Raw genomic sequence first — 18,978 nt, forward strand, 5'->3', positions numbered from 1 at the left:
CTTTCTCGCAAAATGATTTTGGTAGAGTACCAAATTACCGAGAGCGAAACTGATATTATAGTGAATGATGTGTATTATGACAGATTATGTTGATGTTGTTACCCAAAAGGTACCAAAAAACTTAGTTTCATTACTTTTTTTTTTTGCTAAATTTAAAAGTACATGTTTTATTTATAAGAAATACTAAGCTAAAACACTTTTTATCTGATACTTTCTCGAAAACTGGTGAATTCTCATCGCCAGGCCTTGGCTCACACGGAATGGGCTGTTGTCACTCTGAATTTTGGATTCTAGTGTTTTTACCTACACATTTTATTTTTAAGCTGGTTCGTCACTGAAAGGTTCAATTGCAATATGTTTGGTATCATACAAAAACCAATAAAAATATCTATTGAAAGATGTATCTGATGACACATTTTATTAATTTTGTGACCAAAATATTGCCAAAAAACTTATTTTTTATGACTTTTGGCAAACTTTAATACATTGTTTTATTAAATAAGTACAAGAAATACTAAGCTAACAACCTTTTCGTATGATACTTTCTCAAAAACTGACCATATACATAATAAAAAACCTATAAAAAAAATTCGGACATTATCCATTTTGTATTTCTAAGATATAGTATGTCAAAGGTCATCTCTCTGAAAAATGTCAAATTGTGCGCCCCAGCGAAACCGGTAACCAGGAAACGTGACGTCACACTTGCTCTCTATATGCATGCTTGATTTCTCAAAGAAGAGATACCTGGTTCTTAATTTATACCCCATTCCCGGCAAAACATTACGACAGTATTTCGTGTCTAAATTCGATAAAACAGCAGTGAAGGTCTCCAAAAACCACTAAATTTGGTCATTTTTCAACTTCTTTTTGTAATAACTTTGCAAATACTTCATCGATTTTTTTGGGGAAAAGATAAAACTGATCGGAATTTAATAATCATTACAACAATTACAAATTTATAAGTGTAATGTTAACACCTTTATCGGACTTTTGATTTTCATCAAACCCACTCGTGTATTTTTTCAGTGTAAAAACAGTGAAATCTGCCGAAATATCCCAGCTGTCTTTAACATAAATCCTTCTACAGTCGAAAGTTGTGGGCCGATTTCTTTTGGGAAAAGTCCATTCGAAAGCCCTTTTTGACTTCTAAATGTATTCTAAATATAAGATTGATCGGTTGAGTAGTTTTATCGGACCAATCAGATTTATGAAAATCATCCAAAACTCCCCTCACCATATGCTTAAGCATTACAAGCATAATAATGGCAGTCAGACGCTCACGTGGATGCAGAGCTTGAAATATACTCTGGAAAAACAGATAAAATGACCAAATTATCCTTATTTTTAAACACTAAAATTATGATCATAGGCAAAAGAAAAGGATAGAGATTCAAATGATGTAAATTACATGCAGTAAAAACGTATAGATTTTTAGTACGAGCAGTATATAAATGTCAGTTTTCGTAAAACACCCCGTTTTTTCGAGCGGTTCACTGGCTTGAGATGGTCGATTCCATTTTCTTATGTGTACATGACTACGTACATGTGAGTGGTGAAGACTGTAAAGCAGGGTAGAATATGTCTTCTTTTGAGGGTAAAAATAAAACTGTTTTGTATCTACCAAAGATTTTTACTCAAGAAATATGATACTGAATGTTATTTAGATAATTATGTATTTTGTTTAGAATAAAATTTAAAGTCCATATGAAAATGTTATGGCGTTTAATTTGTAGTTTTGGAACCCCCTAAATTACAAATGAACTGTTCCAAACCCGTTACGCGCTTGACTGATCACACACAGTGTACCGTTAGCGTATTTTTTTTTCCCGTACGAAACATTTGTATGAAACTTCACTCGGGCCATCTCGGATTGACTCGAGTGAGTACAATACGAGGAACAAAAGCAGACACTTCGCAATGTCGTGACGCTCGAGTTTTACTATTATTGCTCTTTCTATGTTTACCTTCGGTTGGCCTATGAAATTTCACGGACTTATGTGATGTACGTCACTGTGTAACTAACTGTGACCTTCTTGGATGTTATTAAATGTTAGTATATTATCTACAACAACAACAGCTAGTACCTCCTGTTATAAAGTGTAGATAGGTACAGTTATACCAAAGGCTAGAGAGAAAGAGGATAAACTATAGGCCTAACTACAGGCTGAGGTCTTACCTAGGCCCCTCCTTAAACTAGGCCTAGGGTCATAGGCTGACACAACAGTAAGGCTTCACATACTGACATGGACTGAAATTTTTGGGGGGAAAATGGGACAAAATTGAAGCATGAAATGAAAAATAGAGCGCACAAGAGAAATATTAAATAAATAACATACCATTCCGGCGTTATTGAACTTGTCAAAACTATCATTGTAATGTAATTAATGTTAAATAATAATAATAATTTCAGCATTAATTACCTTTGGCCTAAGCCTTGTAATGAAGAACCTACAGATACTGTACTATTTACTAGGCCTATAAATAATAATCTCCCAAGGGGAATATCTTTTGTGTTATTTCCCCTTAACGTCGTTTTTTTAATTGTCCTCTAATTCCTCCATTGTCTAAGTTCCCCTTAAGGTACAGGTAATAATAATAATTAATTAATAATAATAATTATCATTTCAGCATTATTAACCTTGGCCTACTTGTAATGAAGAACCTATTAGTATTTCAAGGCCTATATAATAAGCTAGCCCAAGGGGAATATCTTTTGTGTTATTTCCCCTTTGCCAAATTCCCCTTAACGTATAGGTAATAATAATAATAATTATTATTATTATCATTTCGGCATTACATGCAATTAACTTGGTCTAGCCTTGTAATCAAGAACCTGCCGATTACTATGCCTAATATTAATAACTAGCTCATTTTTACATTCATTTGGTGCTCTGCCATTTTGGCAGGTCTTATGGCATCCAGTATTTTAGAGCTGCCTACTCTCAGCTCTTCTCTTAATTTGAAAATAACTGTCATTCTGTTTCATTTGATCAGTGATGACGAAAAACGCGCTTTTCCTTACACTGCATTGTGCTTTTCCCAGAAAGCGTTTTTAGTAGGCCTACTTGTAGGCCTAGGTAATTATGCAAAACCCAGGCCTAACTAAAAAATTAAAATTGTCATAATATGTAACTCAAGTTAAAATAACACTTTTATTTACTCGTGCAGCTTAATCAAATATTATATGTCATTTTAAACGACCCATTGGTATTAACATGGTAACATCAATGTATTTTTAAAAATCAGACAACGACGTTCTCTCAGAAGTTGGTTGTTCTGTAGACGTTTATCTGTTGATGACCTTTTGACCTCCTGAATTCTGCAATGAGATTTTCGGGTCGATTCAGCCGAGACGGCCCGAGTGGAGTTTCATGTAAATGTTTCGTACGGAAGAAAAAAATCGCGTACCGTTAGCCCATGAGGAAGCTACCTTGAGGTCGAATTCAAGGAATAAAATTGCACTGCTAGCAAAATATTGTCGTAATGCTTCGCTAAAAATATTTTTTTTTTTTAGAAAAAATGCATGCATTACTCTAATCATTAATAAACAATGGAAAAATATTGGCATAAATTTTAGTTTTATGCAAAAGAATACAAAAGTTGGTACTAACCCCTTGTCGGAAGTACCATCCCCATGTCGGGGAAGAGCTGGCGCCACAACTGCAACCCATACATTCGCGATAGTATACAACACCTTGAATTAGTGTTAAGTGGAAATGCAGTCAACTTAACATTAAATGCATTCGACTTAACTGCATTTGCAACGTATTACACTTAACACTAATTCAATTGAATTTAACTGGAATGCATTTAATGTTAAGTTAAATGCAATTAGCACTTAACACTAATTCAGAGGTATATGATAAAACGGCTTGCCATATGCACATACGGTAGTACTGCTCGCACTAAACAGCTTACTAATATACTCGACCTGCCTCAAAGCCGTGTGGCCGCATGGCCGAAAATGACACTTTTAAATAGTAAAATTCATCATCATCACATCACCATTATAATATACAGTCAGAATTAAGAGCCAGAAAATTTTCATGATCTTTTATCAGCTATTTTCGGCAACCATAGAGATCTAATTAGATGTGTGATGTATGTTACCATAGAAAATAAAACTTTGTTTGTCTTTGATGTATTTACTTTACTTACTTCATGAAACCTGTGAGTCAACACGTCTCTCAGCTCCACCACATTTGGGGCTGAGGTGGTAAAATTTGGGGAAATTGTACCTCTAGATTGCCGGATATGACACTCTTATATAGTAAAATTCATCATCATCGATCTAATTAATCGCTGTGATGTACCATAGAAAATATTACTTTTATCTTTGCAATCTTATCTTTGCAAGCTTTTTCTTTAATGGCCAAAGTATGCTTCAGTTGTACTTTCGGCGCTCGCAACATTGATTTTTCCCGACGATCTTGCTGGAAATTCTCTGACAGGGGGTAAAAGCGGAGGCCCAAAGGCCCCGACAGGGTCCTATGTACATTATTGAAAACTGTTTTCTTTTATCTGTGACTTAATGTGATAAATTTTATATGGTCTGGAATGAGTAATTGAATATTAAAATTTTTCAGGCTTTCGCCTTTTTAAGAGGCAGAGAGTCAATCAGTAGACATTTTGAGAAAATAAGAAGTATAAAAAATACTGTAATGATGTATTCATTTTCTTTTTGCAATACCCCAACAGCCCATTCTAATACCTGCATAATCAATTGGTCTGGGAAACAAACGAACTCATTGCTATAAAATTCTTATTAAAAGATACTATACACGCAGCACGACAGACACGCCGACAGCACGCCAGGCAGTACGATAGAGAGAGATACAACCACAGGCAAACAGAGATCAATACATACCATTCTTGGTAGAGGTAATACATACACCCCTTTTTGGGACACCCCTTTTAAGGGGACACGTTTCTACGAAACGAGGAGAATATACCTTTTAACACTGCGGCTAACCTTTATTAAGGAGACCCCTAATAAGGGACGGGGATACCTTCTGAGTGTGCAAAATGGTCAAATAAATACGATTTAATCCCTTTTTTTTTTTTATTATATCAAAACAACTAGGCCTATCAGTAGTCATATAATAAGAAAAAAAATAATCATTCAAATTTATATTCTCAGTTTTTTAATGGTACTTTTTACATGATCAGTGTAGGGCCGGAAAAAAAAGGTGTTTTTTAGCCAATGTTGCTTGGTTGGAGGGCCGCAAATATAGGGTTTTTGATTCATTTTCGCGGGCAGCAACAAAAACAATAAGAAGGCCTGTGTGCTATAATTCCTCTACTATATGCGAACGAAAGTTTTACCTGTGTCATTTTGCATAATATTAACTACTAACAGTCAGAAGCCGCGCTAGCTGGGGTTCAGGGGGTGGCAAAGGACCCCCCGCCCGTCTGAGACCTCTGGAGCCCCGCTTGGAATCCCCCACCCCTTTTTTTTTTAAAAGAAAATCCAGCAAGGTCGTTGTGGGGGGGGGGGATCAAATGTCGAGCACTGAAAGTACAATTCAAGAATGCCTTACTAAGCTGTCAATTTTAGAGATTATAAACTACTTAGTGCGAGCAGTGTCGTATATTTTTGCAAACGTATGGGTCGCAGAGGTGGAGCCAACTCTTCCTCGACAGTGGGCACGTACCTCCGACATGGGGACTCTTAACATGCATGGTTTTATAATAATGAAGCCCATAATTAACACTGAATTTTATTATTTAAGAAAATAAAACTATACTTGAATTATTAATCGTTGTTGAGTCTGTAACAATACACGAGATTCAATGCTAATGTGACATAATAATAGGCCTAATAATAATTATGATAATAACATGATGATCATGAGGATGATGATGATGATGATAATAATAATAATAATAATAATAATAATAATAATAATAATAATAATAATAATAATAATATTTGTCATCTGAAGAACCCACTGTAAATAAGTCTTCATGCACAGACGGAAAATACAAAATATTAACAAGATTGTTAAATTTGTTCAGCCTTTTGCATTATGTTTTGTTTCACCTTTTCTTACAGGTTGTGCTGCCAATCCATACTTAACGTTTTTTAATTATAGGTCAGCTTTTAACAATATTGGCGAGCTCCAGTGCTACCCAACAGATAGTAGCACAACAATATCCATGGGAAAGTTATTTAAAATATCTAATACTGACTCGCTTGCTGAACCACCTTTAACAGCTCAGGGTGCTCATCCTTATGCTAAGGAAGTAGCTATACCTTATGATGGAAACTTCTTTGGAGTATATTACTGTGAAGGTGTACTTAATGGTGAAACAACCATTGTGAAAACTACAGTTGTGGATCTAGTGGGCGCTTCAGATTGTAAGTATTCTTGTGCTACTCTTATTTCAAGGCAGTGGCTATTGTAACACCGGTCGCAAACGCTGACTAACAATCGATCACATCATCTACCACTGCCCTGACTTTAAACCACTCAAAAGGTGAACAGAGACTCCAAGACCTGGAAGATGAAGACACCAGGGCATGGCTTCGAGTGACCATACTACCAGGGAACAGTAATTTAACTGTTCCTTGATACATACCCACCTAATGTTGATTCTCATAGGATATAAGTAGAAGAGTAATAATAATTATGTTTTTTGTTTCTGCTTAGAAAAAAATAAGTTTAATATAAATAAGGGTAAACAAATATATCCGACATTGTAACTTTGAAGGCGGTTGTTTGACAGTGTTAACTGCTTAGAGTATGGTAATGTGTGGCCATTATTGAGAGCACCATATTTACCAACTGTTAGTAAAGGTCTAAAATGTATCTCCTTTATTTATATATTGGATTTTCTTTAGAGGTATGAGCTGGTACAATCATAATTAGGTAAATATAAATTACAATATTCTTAAAATATTGTCTAAATTAATTATCTTAATAAAAATACAGATTACACGTTTCAGATTAAGTAGGTCATGGTTATATTTTTTGATAGGCCTAACAACAAAAACAACAATGATAATAATGAAAATGATAACATAATGATAAAATAATAATTATCTAAGAATTTATAAACAATTTTTTTGTCCAGCGGAGGTTATACCAACAAACGAAAGAACAAGTATCACCGCATCTGTTGGAGAATCTGTTATAGTATCATTCGATGTGACAGCGTCCGGTAATCACATTTGGAGGAAAGATGGCAAACTGCTAGATAACTATGAGAACCATTATGATGATTCGAGCTTAAGTTTTACCAGTGTAAACGGTGATGATGGCGGCATGTATGAACTTCACATAGATGGACAAAGGGATGAATACAAACATTCCTTTATTGAACTGATTGTGAGAGGTTGGTTATTGCTTTTTTGGTATTTGAATAAAAGTTTTAAATATTTCTTCATATTTTTCTCTGGATCCGACCCTATGACAAACTACACACATACAACATGGTATAAGCTCACTGTGCAGAGCACTCAAAATACAGAACATTTTTGGAGTAAGAAATATTATGCTTTCCTAAGCTCATATTAAATGCATACTGTACCACTACAAAATGGTCTGGGATATAAGAGGTATTTCGGATTCCATTGTTTAAAACCTTCAACAATTAATGGCATCTGTTTACAGTGTACATATCTTAACACATTTAAATAAACATCATGCAGACTCTTAATTCATGTTTTATTTTTTTTTTTAATTAATATTTCTTTTTTATTAATAATAGTCAGTGTTAGATTTTTCTAACCTCACTACTTAGTTCGTATAAAATTAAACCTAAATGCATTTTATTATTAGGTAAAAAATTATGAGATTTTTTTTTCATTCAGAATGTGCAGCTGGCCGCTGGGGTGCACCTGAATGTACAGGTATTTGTAATAATTGTTATAATGGTGGCGTATGCGATGACAAGTCAGGTAACTGTATTTGTGCACCAGGGTTTAAAGGAGAAAGCTGTGAAGATAGTAAGTCAAAACAAGTTGTTTTGGTACCTCATATCTACATCAAGGTAGCTTTTTAGACCTTGCATAATAATCATTTTCTGCTGTTATGATAGAAGAGAAAGATAAAAGAAGGAAAAGATAAAGAAAAAAAAGTAATGTAAAAGAAAAATATTGAAAAAGTAAAAAAAGAAAGAAATCAATGGGAAAATATGAAAAAGAGAAAAAGAAAGAAAAACGAATTAGAAAGGAAAAGTAAGGAAAACTAAAGAAAGATAAATATGAAAACAAAGAGGGAAATAAACGGAAAGAAAAGCAGAAGCTAAAGAAAGAGAAAGGAAAGAATAAGAAGTTTGAAAAGAAAAAAAATACAAATAAAAGGCAAGAAAAGAAAAAAAAATGGAACAAGAAAAGAAGGGAAGGAAAGAAAAGATATATTAAAAGAAAGAAATTATTGGAAGGAAAATAAAAAGGTAGACAGAAGGTAGTAATGAAAAGGAAGGAAAAGGGATGAAAAGATATGAAAAATGTAAAAGAATGGTAAGTAAGTTAATAAGAACAGGAATGGAAATACTTAAAATTATTTAGTTAAACAAATAAATGTGATTAATATTCTTTATAAAAAAAACAACCCCAGTATTCCTTTCCAGGACGTTTTTTCTTTAGGCTATCTAATACTGGTTTATTTATAAAGGATGACAATCACATACTATTTCGCTGCTGCTGCCGCCGATGCTGCCGCCGCTGCTGCCGCTGCTGCTGCCGCCGCCGCCGCCGCCGTTTTTGTTGTTGTTGTTGTTGTTGTTGTTGTTGTTGTTGTTGCTGCTGTTGTGACTTTTCCCCTGCAGTACTGGAAAAAGCAATTGTTTTTGTTCTGATTTTTTTTTCTTTTTTCTTGCATATATTTTTCATATCTTTTTGCACTGTTTTTATCTGGCCGTCACTTTGGTCTTGCCATGCTTATAATTTGTCTGTGTTTCCCGAAGCATAGGCCATATATCAAGGATGTGCCTCCTAATATTTAGTGTCAGTCTATGGTGGGGTGTGTGTGAGGACCAAATAAAGGGATTTAAGGTCAAACAGTCTATACACCGAATATTTAAAAAACCGGTCAGTTGATGTGAATGAAACTTACGGGAAAGTTTAATCAGGTTACAAGGCAGAAATTTTTATGTGTTAGAGACGATCCAGTGAAGGGTGTAAAGTTGAGGGGTTTTTTTCAATTTTTGAGGACTTCGACCTAAGTCAAGGTCGAGTAAAGAAATGATTAAATTTTTGTGACGATCCGGAGTAGGGTGTAGATATAATAATAAACTTTATTTATACACGTGTGGCTCAGACACAGCCAATAGCTGTTCTTCCCTGGGGCCGTGTTTAAATTTTAAACTTTAAAACAGCACACAAAAAGTTAAGCAAGAAAGAAGATAAAAATTCTACAGCAAAAATAAAGAAAATTAAAACAAAGTACAGTATAAATTTGAACCAGGCATATTTGCGTAAAACCACGATAAAAACTTAGGTAAATTAAACATTGTTTAAATTACTTCTTTAAAAGTGTTAAATGCAGTTTGTTGTCTATCAGAAAGAACATCCAAAAGAACATCTCCTCTATAAGAAATACTTCTCTTTTTAAATTCAGTTTTAGGTAACGGAATTTTAACATCAAGAGTATTTCGACGAAGCCTATAATTAGATTTATTGTGTAAAAACAAATTGTGAAGATACACAGGAAATATATGATATAGAGTTTTATACATAAACATGGTAAGATGATAAATCTTGTCGCTTGGAAACTGTGGACCATTTAAGCCTTTCAAGTATCACTGGGGGTATCCCAGGGTACATTAAGAATAATTGTAGCGGCTCTATTTAGGATTTTTTGGATTTTTTGTTTAAGGCTAAGGCTATGGAACGGAATAAATTGCTTTGCTCGTTTTTTTCATATAAATATTTTTGAATACCTTATTACAAACATTATTTACGTGCTCATGCCAGTTTAAGGAAGCATCAATGGTGACCCCAAGATGGTTACTTGTGTGAAACCCGGTGAGGGGTTCTCCATTAATTTGAATATTTAAACTTGTTATTAATGCGTAAGAGTTTTTGCCTTGACCAAGTAACATAAATTCTGATTTCTTATGATTTAGATAGAGTTGATTATCTTTAAGCCATTTGCTTACGTTATTAATATTATAATTTAATTTATCAACAATATTTGGTTCAAAATAAAAACTTGCATTATTAATCTCATCCTGATCCGGTTGATTTGCATTTATATTTTCAGGATTATTTATCAAATTTAAAGCATTACTACTATAATCGATTTTAGATGTTAGATTTGGTTTTATTCGTGAAGTAATTATTTAGAGTATCGGCAATATCTTTGGGTGAAGTAATTTGCTTATTTTCAGTTTTAGTTAAATTTATGGTGGCACTCGACTTTTTCAAAGGTACGATTTTTCTCAGGTAATCCCAAGTACTTTTATTATTATTTCTAGAGGTTTCAATTCCATCCGTAAGCTATTGGAGCTTACTGTTTTTAATCTCGGTATTTACTTTTTTTTAGTCGTTTATAGGTTTCACAATCACCATCATTATTAGAGGGTATTGCTTTGGTTTTACTTTTGTCACGATCTCGTGACAAAAGTTATAATGTATTTCTTAACTTGCCATGGAGACACTTTTTGTCTAACACACGATCTGAGGACCATTGAAAGGAAAACGTCCCAGACCACATATTTCGAAAACGGATCAGTTGATCTGAATGAAACATTCGCTAAAATTTTAACCAAGTTACAAGGAAGATAATATGTGTTGGTGACGAATCAGTCAAGGGAGTGTCATTTAAATTTTTGAGATCTCAGTTGTAAATATCTATAAAACGTTTTCGATGGGTGAAATGAAACTGAATTTTTGTGATGATCCGGAATGATCATGTGAATATGAGGACCATTAGGTCCCAGAAAACGTCCCAGACTAGATATTTCAAAAAGGGGCAACAGATCTGAATGAAACTTTCTAGAAAGTTTAACCCAAGTTACAAGCAAGATATTAAATTTGAGGGTAATTTAAATTGCTTACGGTACGTCCCAGTTATAGATGGTTAAAAATGACACTTTGCAGAATAGTTTTTAATGGTAAAATGAAGAAATGATCCAATTTTGGTGACGATCTGCAGTAGGTTGTGAATATGAGGACCATTTAAAGATTTTTTGTTGACAGTGAATTAAATAATTTAAACGCAATTTGCGTTTTCTAAAGCGCTTAAACTCAAAACTAACTTGATATGCATGAACAATTTTGCTTTCAGTCAATCGCTATGAACTGAAAATGCACTTTCTTATTCAAGGTCGCAGCCATAGTTCAAGTCTCACTAATAGCGTCGTAGGAAGCTTGGTTTTCCTTTTTTTTTTTTTTTTTTTTTCCCTTCATTTATTCATTTTAACGACTTTTTTTTTTTTTGCAATTTCATCTTCATTTGTCATTGAAGCAATGGGAGAAGCCCTATGTTGTTATGTCAAGTTTATTATTATTATTATTATTATTATTATTATTATTATTATTATTATTATTATTATTGTTATTGTTATTGTTATTATTATTATTATTATTATTATTATTATTATTATTATTGAAATATCACCAATGAATATATTATCAATGAATAGAAATAAATATATTCATTGATAAGTCATTGATTTTTATTTTCAATATAGCTTGTGGTGGTAATCGATTCGGACTTTACTGTGAAATTAGATGTACAAAAAGAATTCAAGATCCTAAAGACTTTTGCAAAGGCCACCATTATTGCTTGTCTAATCCTTATGGATGTACTTGTATAACAGGTTTTACTGGCCTTGATTGTTTAACAGGTAAGTCTACGTTTCATGTATGCCTACTGTTTATGTAGTTATCAGTAAGTGCATATGGTACAAAACCTTCAATATAATTGTCGTGAGTCAAAGTCTGATGTGGTGACACTGCTTGTGTCCCTGGTCAAAACATTGTCTATTTTCGTCCAGAATTGTAAATGGGTAAATGGTTAAAATTCGTTGGAATTAATCGTTCTGTGTTGGTGTTGCGAAGGAAACTTACATTGTGCTGATTATAATTATGTAACAAACATCCATGGGTAGGAAAGGTATCTTTTTGGAGCAAAAGAGGAAAGCATACTATATAAATGTGCATATAATAGATATTGAAATATATTTTATTTTAAAGAAATTATCTTATTGACTGTGGTTATATGAGTTATTGTGGGCCCTAAGTATAAATTCACAAATTTAAATTTAATGTAAATGTGTACAAGAAAAGCAACAAGGAAATTCGGATTAAGTTTCTGGGGACCCGTGAAGTGCCCAAAGTTGACTTGATAAAACCAAGTCTTCTCAGAAAAGGACTTAAAACGGATGTCCAGTGAAACTCATCTGGCTCGTGTGTACTTTAAAGAACACAATGTATTGTTCAGAAAATTAGGGATTTCCCTAAGCTTTGGTTAATTTCAGACACTGTCGTTGTAGAATTATGTGCACTTGAAGTTACTATAAGCACACAGCTATACATAGGCAATTCAGCACAGGCGCGGTCGGTTAACCGCACCATCCATGCGAAGGCTCCATGCGATGGTTCTAAGAAACTAAAGACCATGAGTTCGTATCGCGTCATCTTGTATTCAATTGTTAATTTATAAAGGCATTTTATTTTGTACAAATGATTTAATCTAATTATATTAAAATAAAAAAACTCTTATTATAAGGAACTATATAGTGCTCGGCGGATTGATTAAATAATTAATTAATAAATAGATCTTGTTAAAGTGCGCCACCAATACCAAAGACTGTACATACTGTACTGCCATTACCACGAGGACACTTCGTATAGATGGCGCAGTCGGCTAACTATGTGCTCTAGTGAACCAAAGGCTCTAAGTTCGAATTGCATCTTGGTATTCAATTTCTTTTTCTTTTCAATTTTAAGACATTTTATTTATATATTTTTTTTAAATTTTAAGACTTTTTAATGTTGTACAAGTGAACATTCTAATTAATAAAACAATTCTATCTTATTAGCTTTTCCAAATTTTAGCTCCGATGAGGAGCTCTAGAAATAGCCGACTGATTGATTAATATATCATTTTTGTGCTGATTGCTTAACAGACCATTTTTGTATGGGGTGCCGTTAGGGCCAACATTCTCTACCGCCTCTATTATATTGTCCGATTGCGAGACCTTGTTAATATAAAAATGCACAATGTGTTCTTCCATTTCATTAATTCATTAAACCGTAGGTCATTTAATATTTCCTTCCAACATCAGGTTGTGACTCGGGCAAGTTTGGTGCTGGTTGTAGTCAGGATTGCCATTGTACGTCAGGAACTTGTAACCAGTATACTGGAGAGTGTACGTCAGGTACTTGTGCAACTGGATGGTCTGGAAGTAACTGTCAAGGTAGTGTTTTAAAAATAACAGTTGTTATTACTGGTAAAAGTATAATGTCATTCTAATAGTTTGTAATACTAGCCATTGTATGTATATAATAATTTTATTCTTTTTTCTTTCATCCATGAATGTACATATTGGAAATGTTAAAAACCTGGATTTTTTTTAATAAAGACGTTCAACTAAACATCATTATGGCAAAATAAAGATCATAGCTGAGCTCTCTGTGGGAGCACAGTAGCTTAAAAACCAAGAAGTATAAATAAAGATATAAATATGATTTGGGCTAAGATTAATTATAAAAACTAAGAAATGCATCAACAGCTTTGTATATCATGCTAGTGTAACGTGAATGAATAAATTACCATAGAACATGTACAGTATGTTGTAATATAATCAGTATGGATGTAGCGTTATCAAATAAATATTAGGAATTGATACATGATAGATAAATGAAAGACAGACTAATCTTAACTTTGGGTAATATTTTAATTAAAAACTCGATTAGAATTTAAATATTGCTGATATTGAAGCACTGTAGTACAACTGGTATTAGTTTTGTCAACCCACAATGTGAAAATATTATGTTATATAGATTAGTGATTCAAATCTTACCTCCTGAACATGGAAACAGGCTCTTTTGTAATTATACCTCATTTTTGTGATCATTTTCATAGAACCTAAGCACCTGTTTATTCACCGTATTCCCGTGTTGTTTTTTTTTGTTTTTTTTTTGTTTTTTTTTTTTGCAGTTTCGTTCATATTTTCCGTTAATAATAGTTAAAGAGCTAATAACTCTGTAAATGATTAATTATCAAGATACATAGAAATACTGTATATAAAAATAATAATTAATTTGGTCAATTAATATCTGTTCAAACTCCGATGGTAACTTCCGTTCTTTGGTTATGGTAAAAATATACATCAGTTTCGCTGTAGTTATTTCAGTCTCATTGCATCTTATAATCTAACTACAGTATTTTGGTTACTTCATTAAAACCGGACAAACACATTTTGAAGGTCACACATGCATGCAAAGTATATGAAAAGGTTGGCTTTGTACATGCAGCAGTCATAGTTGCTTTGTAATCACACTGGAAATGTTTGAAATTAGCTTATTTAGAATTCGCATAGTGATGGGAAGAATGTTTATTGATTTCCGTGCATCGGTTTACACAATTCCTTTAAGAGCCTGCTTAATCAAATGTGATGATGTGTAGTCAGAGACGCCTGCGATTTTGTGTGCAAATGAGATAGCGGATAGGTATCCCCGAATTGTGGTATCGCATAGGCCACGGACGAAAGATGTGTTGTAAAAAGCCCTTAGGACGATGCTGTGGCTGAGAGGTGTTAGCAAATCCGTATTTCTCACGAAGAGTGCAAATTCCTGAAAGAATCTTGTACTTGTGTCTGTCCCGTCTTACATCGATCCATGGAGCAACCGCTGCAACTGATGACAAAGTTTTCCGGCAAGAGATGTTTTGGAATGCTTGATGGAAGCGGCGACATTCCATATGTCTGTAGTAATTCTGGGGTTACCTGTTGGCGAGATATTTTGTCACATAGAATATTACGTACCAATGTAATGTGCTTTGCATGGAGTTTGATATTAAACTGTACAAGAATTAGAACAATGCACGCAAAATGACAGCATGTTGGTTCTTAAACGTTTGTTTGTTAATGACTGTTACTATTGGTATGTTATCACAGTGAAAAATTAGGTTCGAATTACCCAACTCTGCGGCAAACATAGTTATTATTAGGTAAATTGGATACAATTCAAGGACCATGATATCAAAGAATTGCCATACGTTCAGCCACTTGTGGCCAATCCACTGGCGACCAAAAGTTACATCAAAAGCTAGCTTTGAAGCATCGGCATAGATATGCAAGGTGTTTGAGTTGTTTGTTTGTGGTGGTTTAATTATTGTAACTCCGTTATAGTGCTCTTCAAAAAATTAAGAATTATATGATTAGATCTTCTTGTACCCCAGGTCTTAGTTTAACACATTGCATTAGGTTAGTTTTCCCATATGTGAGATCATAGAGTCGTCATAAGAATGGGCGTCCCGGCTTGATTACCGAGGTGGCAAACTGTAATTTTTTAACTAACGATAGTAACTCTTTAGTAGTGACCGGTTGTTTGCTAATAGTGGTTTCTACGTCGTTTGTATATTGTGTCAGTTTATCGAATTCTGGCTTCCATTGTATGCGTATCTAATTCGATTCCCGGGAACGTGGTTAGCCAAACACTTTTCCTATCCGAGAAGTGTACCCCGAGTCGTTCTGTGAGTGCTATAAATTTATGAAGGCGTGATCGACAATGTCGTTTGTCTTGTGCTATGAACAGAAAATCGTCAAGCATTTTTACTACGTGGGGTATCACTAACTTTGTTTTTGAAATGTATGTATGACCTGTCGAGAACGCTTCAGATATCTTACAAGATGATGCGCATCCTTGCGTTAAAACTTTACCGTAATAGTACCCGTTCCAGTAAAATTCTGTTAAATGGTACTGGGATGGGTGAAGCGGTATTATTCGAAATGCTTCGCTGATGTCGCTTTTGGCAAGGAATGCCGGTCGGGCCATGTTTTGTAATATTTTTATAGCAGTAGGGATGGCGTCATATTTTACGGTTATGTGTGTTTCAGATATGTTAAAGTTGACTAAACGGTAATCGTATGGATTACTTACTTACTTTGGTTTACTTTGGTATAGAGTCTGGAAGCGTTGCTTATTCACTCATTCCTTGACGCTTATTTTGAACATCACCATTAGGACAATGTTTAAATACACACTATCCTATACCTTACACTTTTACACTGATTGTACTGTAGGCCCTACTAGAGAGGTACATTCCCAATACATTACGGTCTTCCACTTCTATAGCGCATGATACAGCGCATAACAAACGTTATGTAACCACCAATATTACTCAGGTCCAGTGACTTCATTTTTACTTTTGTAGTAATGTCCAGCAAATGCTAACCTTCCAGCCCTCAAAGTTCTTGATATACAGTGGGAAATATCTCCATAGGCTTAGCCAGCAAGCCGTCCGGCCGTCTTTTGGATGGCCGACAATTATTTAGGACGGCCTCTTTTACCGTGACAGCTTTCCTAGCCTAATCGGGCCTGGTCTAAATATAGCAAATTCGTTATATTCTTTAAATCTATCGAATGTTACATTAAACTAAAGCTAAATAATATTTACGTTTGACAAAAAAAAACATATATATTGATTGATTGAACGTTGTTTTCGTACCAATATTCGGATGGGATTCCCAAAGATGAACGTGGCCCGCCCATTGGCTTAGTGCCACGCCCACTGGCTTCCATTGTGGACGGCCTATTTCATTTTTCTGGCTAAACCCTCTATCGCCTTACATAATACGTTGTTTATAGTTGATATTCAAGGCGTGTCTGAGTAATCTTGTTTAACAACCATTAAGTCCTATCTCCCAAGAATATATTCATTTATCTTTTTATAGAAATTCCGCAATAAGCAATACCGTATATACTCGCGTAGTTCCTATAAGGTAGTAAGTTCACAGTAGTAAGTTCACGTGTTACGGATGATCCGCACATAAGACGAACATGATTATAAAAATCTAAAATTTGAATGTCGTGCGTATTAGACGACTCCCTTTTTTCGATCGTAATTTGCTATTTTAAGCCTTGTCCTACACGAGTATAATACGGTATTTGTTTTAAAACCCTACGTCACCTGAGCGTTAGAGGATTCCCCCATACAGTGGCGGATTCAAGGGGAACCCCGGCTCGGGCCCCGTAAATATTTCAAAATCATTTTAGAAAAATGGAGAAAAAAAAATGAAAATTTTATTCAAATCCTGAGAGTGCCATTTCCGGCCATCTAGAGGCGACGTAATCTTAATTTTTATTACCTCAGCCCCAACCATGGCGGAGGGCGGAAGGGGGGGGGGTGCTGAGGTGTCCATCTGTAAAGATCCCTCTCTGGTCACCCTGTATTTCCAATTTCTGGATCCACCACTGCAAGGACCACCCCATGAAAAATCCTGGATCCGTGCCTGCTAACCTACCTAGGCATAGGTTGTCAGATCAGACAAACTAGGCTTAGCCCAACTTGCCTTCAATTAAATAAAATAATACACAAGTTTTTTGGTTCGACGTCGTAATAATTTACGTACGAAAGTGCGTTCTTCATGTCAATCGGTAGCCTGGGTTCCAGGCCCTAATTTTGGGTTACTTACTCTTTATTGCACTTAGTGCGCGCCATACCTAATTTAATTGGCGTCCGTCTAATACTCGATTTCTCCTTTTTTCGTTATTTCCGTCTCTAAATTAACTTTCTCGTTGGTGGCGCTGTCCAGAATGAGAAAAATAATAAAAAAAATAAGAGACTTGTGGCAAGTCTAATCTATCGGTTCATCGATCCATGGAAGAAAGACTACGTATCCAACTACTCAATATTGTTGGAATATATACATTGTTGTATAATAATATATTGCCTATGTCTTTGATATTTTTTCTCTCTTTATGTATTTGTCTAAAGATAAAATTACCTGACCTTTTTAAAGAGGGGGAAATCTTGAATGTTGAATAAATTAAAGGTTATTAAAAGAGTCCTCAGAAGTAGGGAAAGCTAATTTCCGGCCATCTAGGAATTTCACCGCGGAAATTGGTTAAACCTTTATAAAGCTGAAGCATGTACTGATTATTGCATTTTCAATCTTCTGATGAATTTCAAGACAGGAAACTGCTTCGTATCTTTTGAATTCAAGGTTATTTTCTTCATTCAGGTGTATACTAATTATAATCTGTACTATTATTATATTATATTTCAAAAGCAATTGTAATGTCGGCACGCCCGATATTGTTTGATTAGTTGTTTAAATATTTTGTACACGATTTGAATGATGTTGTGTAAACATACTTCATCAATACGTTTTAGTTCTACATCGCTACAAATAGTGCCGATGATTGTTCTATTGGCGTCAATCCCGGCCTCAATATTTTTTTAAAGTTTTAATAACCACGACTAGTTTCATGTACTCAACCACAATCTGCACATCATTTCTGATCCGCTTCACTGCCAGAGGGCAAGATGATTGTTTACCAAATCTTTTCCAACAAGTCATGGAACAGTTTAGTAGTCTTTGAATTAATTCAAGGCTATTTCCTTTATCTAGGTCATTTACGTAAGCTTGAATGATTTCATGAATACGTTTTAATTTACTTCACTGCAAAGAACCGAAATATTCTCAGTAGGTCTAGCCTGGCTCTGTGACTATTTTACTATTTTATAAATATCTCTTTGTTTATTCAGAAATCACATAAATATAGCATACGAGTACTAATAAACGTATTATTATCTGATAGTTTCATTTATCTAGTTGGGGGTCTGAGTTTGTGTAGTGAATAAATTTTCAATGGTCTAATGACGTCTGAGGAGGTTTTATTTTTCTTTTCTTTTTCTAAACAGTCATAAAATAGGCAGTGTAACAATTCGAGAGTAATGAATTACATTAGGACTAATGTGAACGAAGTGGCCCATCATGAATGGAAGCCAGGGGACCAGAAAAGTTCTGTGATAAGATAATTTGGCTTCATACCTTCCAATTAAAATACCT

General features: G+C 34.4%; 1 protein-coding gene across 1 annotated transcript in view; it reads left to right on the forward strand.

The window, feature by feature from the left end:
- LOC117123161 (tyrosine-protein kinase receptor Tie-2-like) overlaps positions 1–18,978 on the forward strand; it is a 28,917-nt gene that overhangs the window by 1,448 nt on the left and 8,491 nt on the right. Inside the window, exons 2-7 of the mRNA XM_033269012.1 lie at positions 6,059–6,364; positions 7,081–7,341; positions 7,820–7,954; positions 11,647–11,802; positions 12,436–12,598; positions 13,218–13,377. Coding sequence (XP_033124903.1) covers positions 6,059–6,364; positions 7,081–7,341; positions 7,820–7,954; positions 11,647–11,802; positions 12,436–12,598; positions 13,218–13,377 — 1,181 coding nt within the window. The remainder of the gene's footprint in view (positions 1–6,058; positions 6,365–7,080; positions 7,342–7,819; positions 7,955–11,646; positions 11,803–12,435; positions 12,599–13,217; positions 13,378–18,978) is intronic.

The sequence above is a fragment of the Anneissia japonica genome, unplaced genomic scaffold (genome assembly GCF_011630105.1).
Source record: "Anneissia japonica isolate Jap-2015-1 unplaced genomic scaffold, ASM1163010v1 scaffold560_len657749_cov147, whole genome shotgun sequence".
Taxonomy (NCBI): Eukaryota; Metazoa; Echinodermata; class Crinoidea; order Comatulida; family Comatulidae; genus Anneissia; species Anneissia japonica.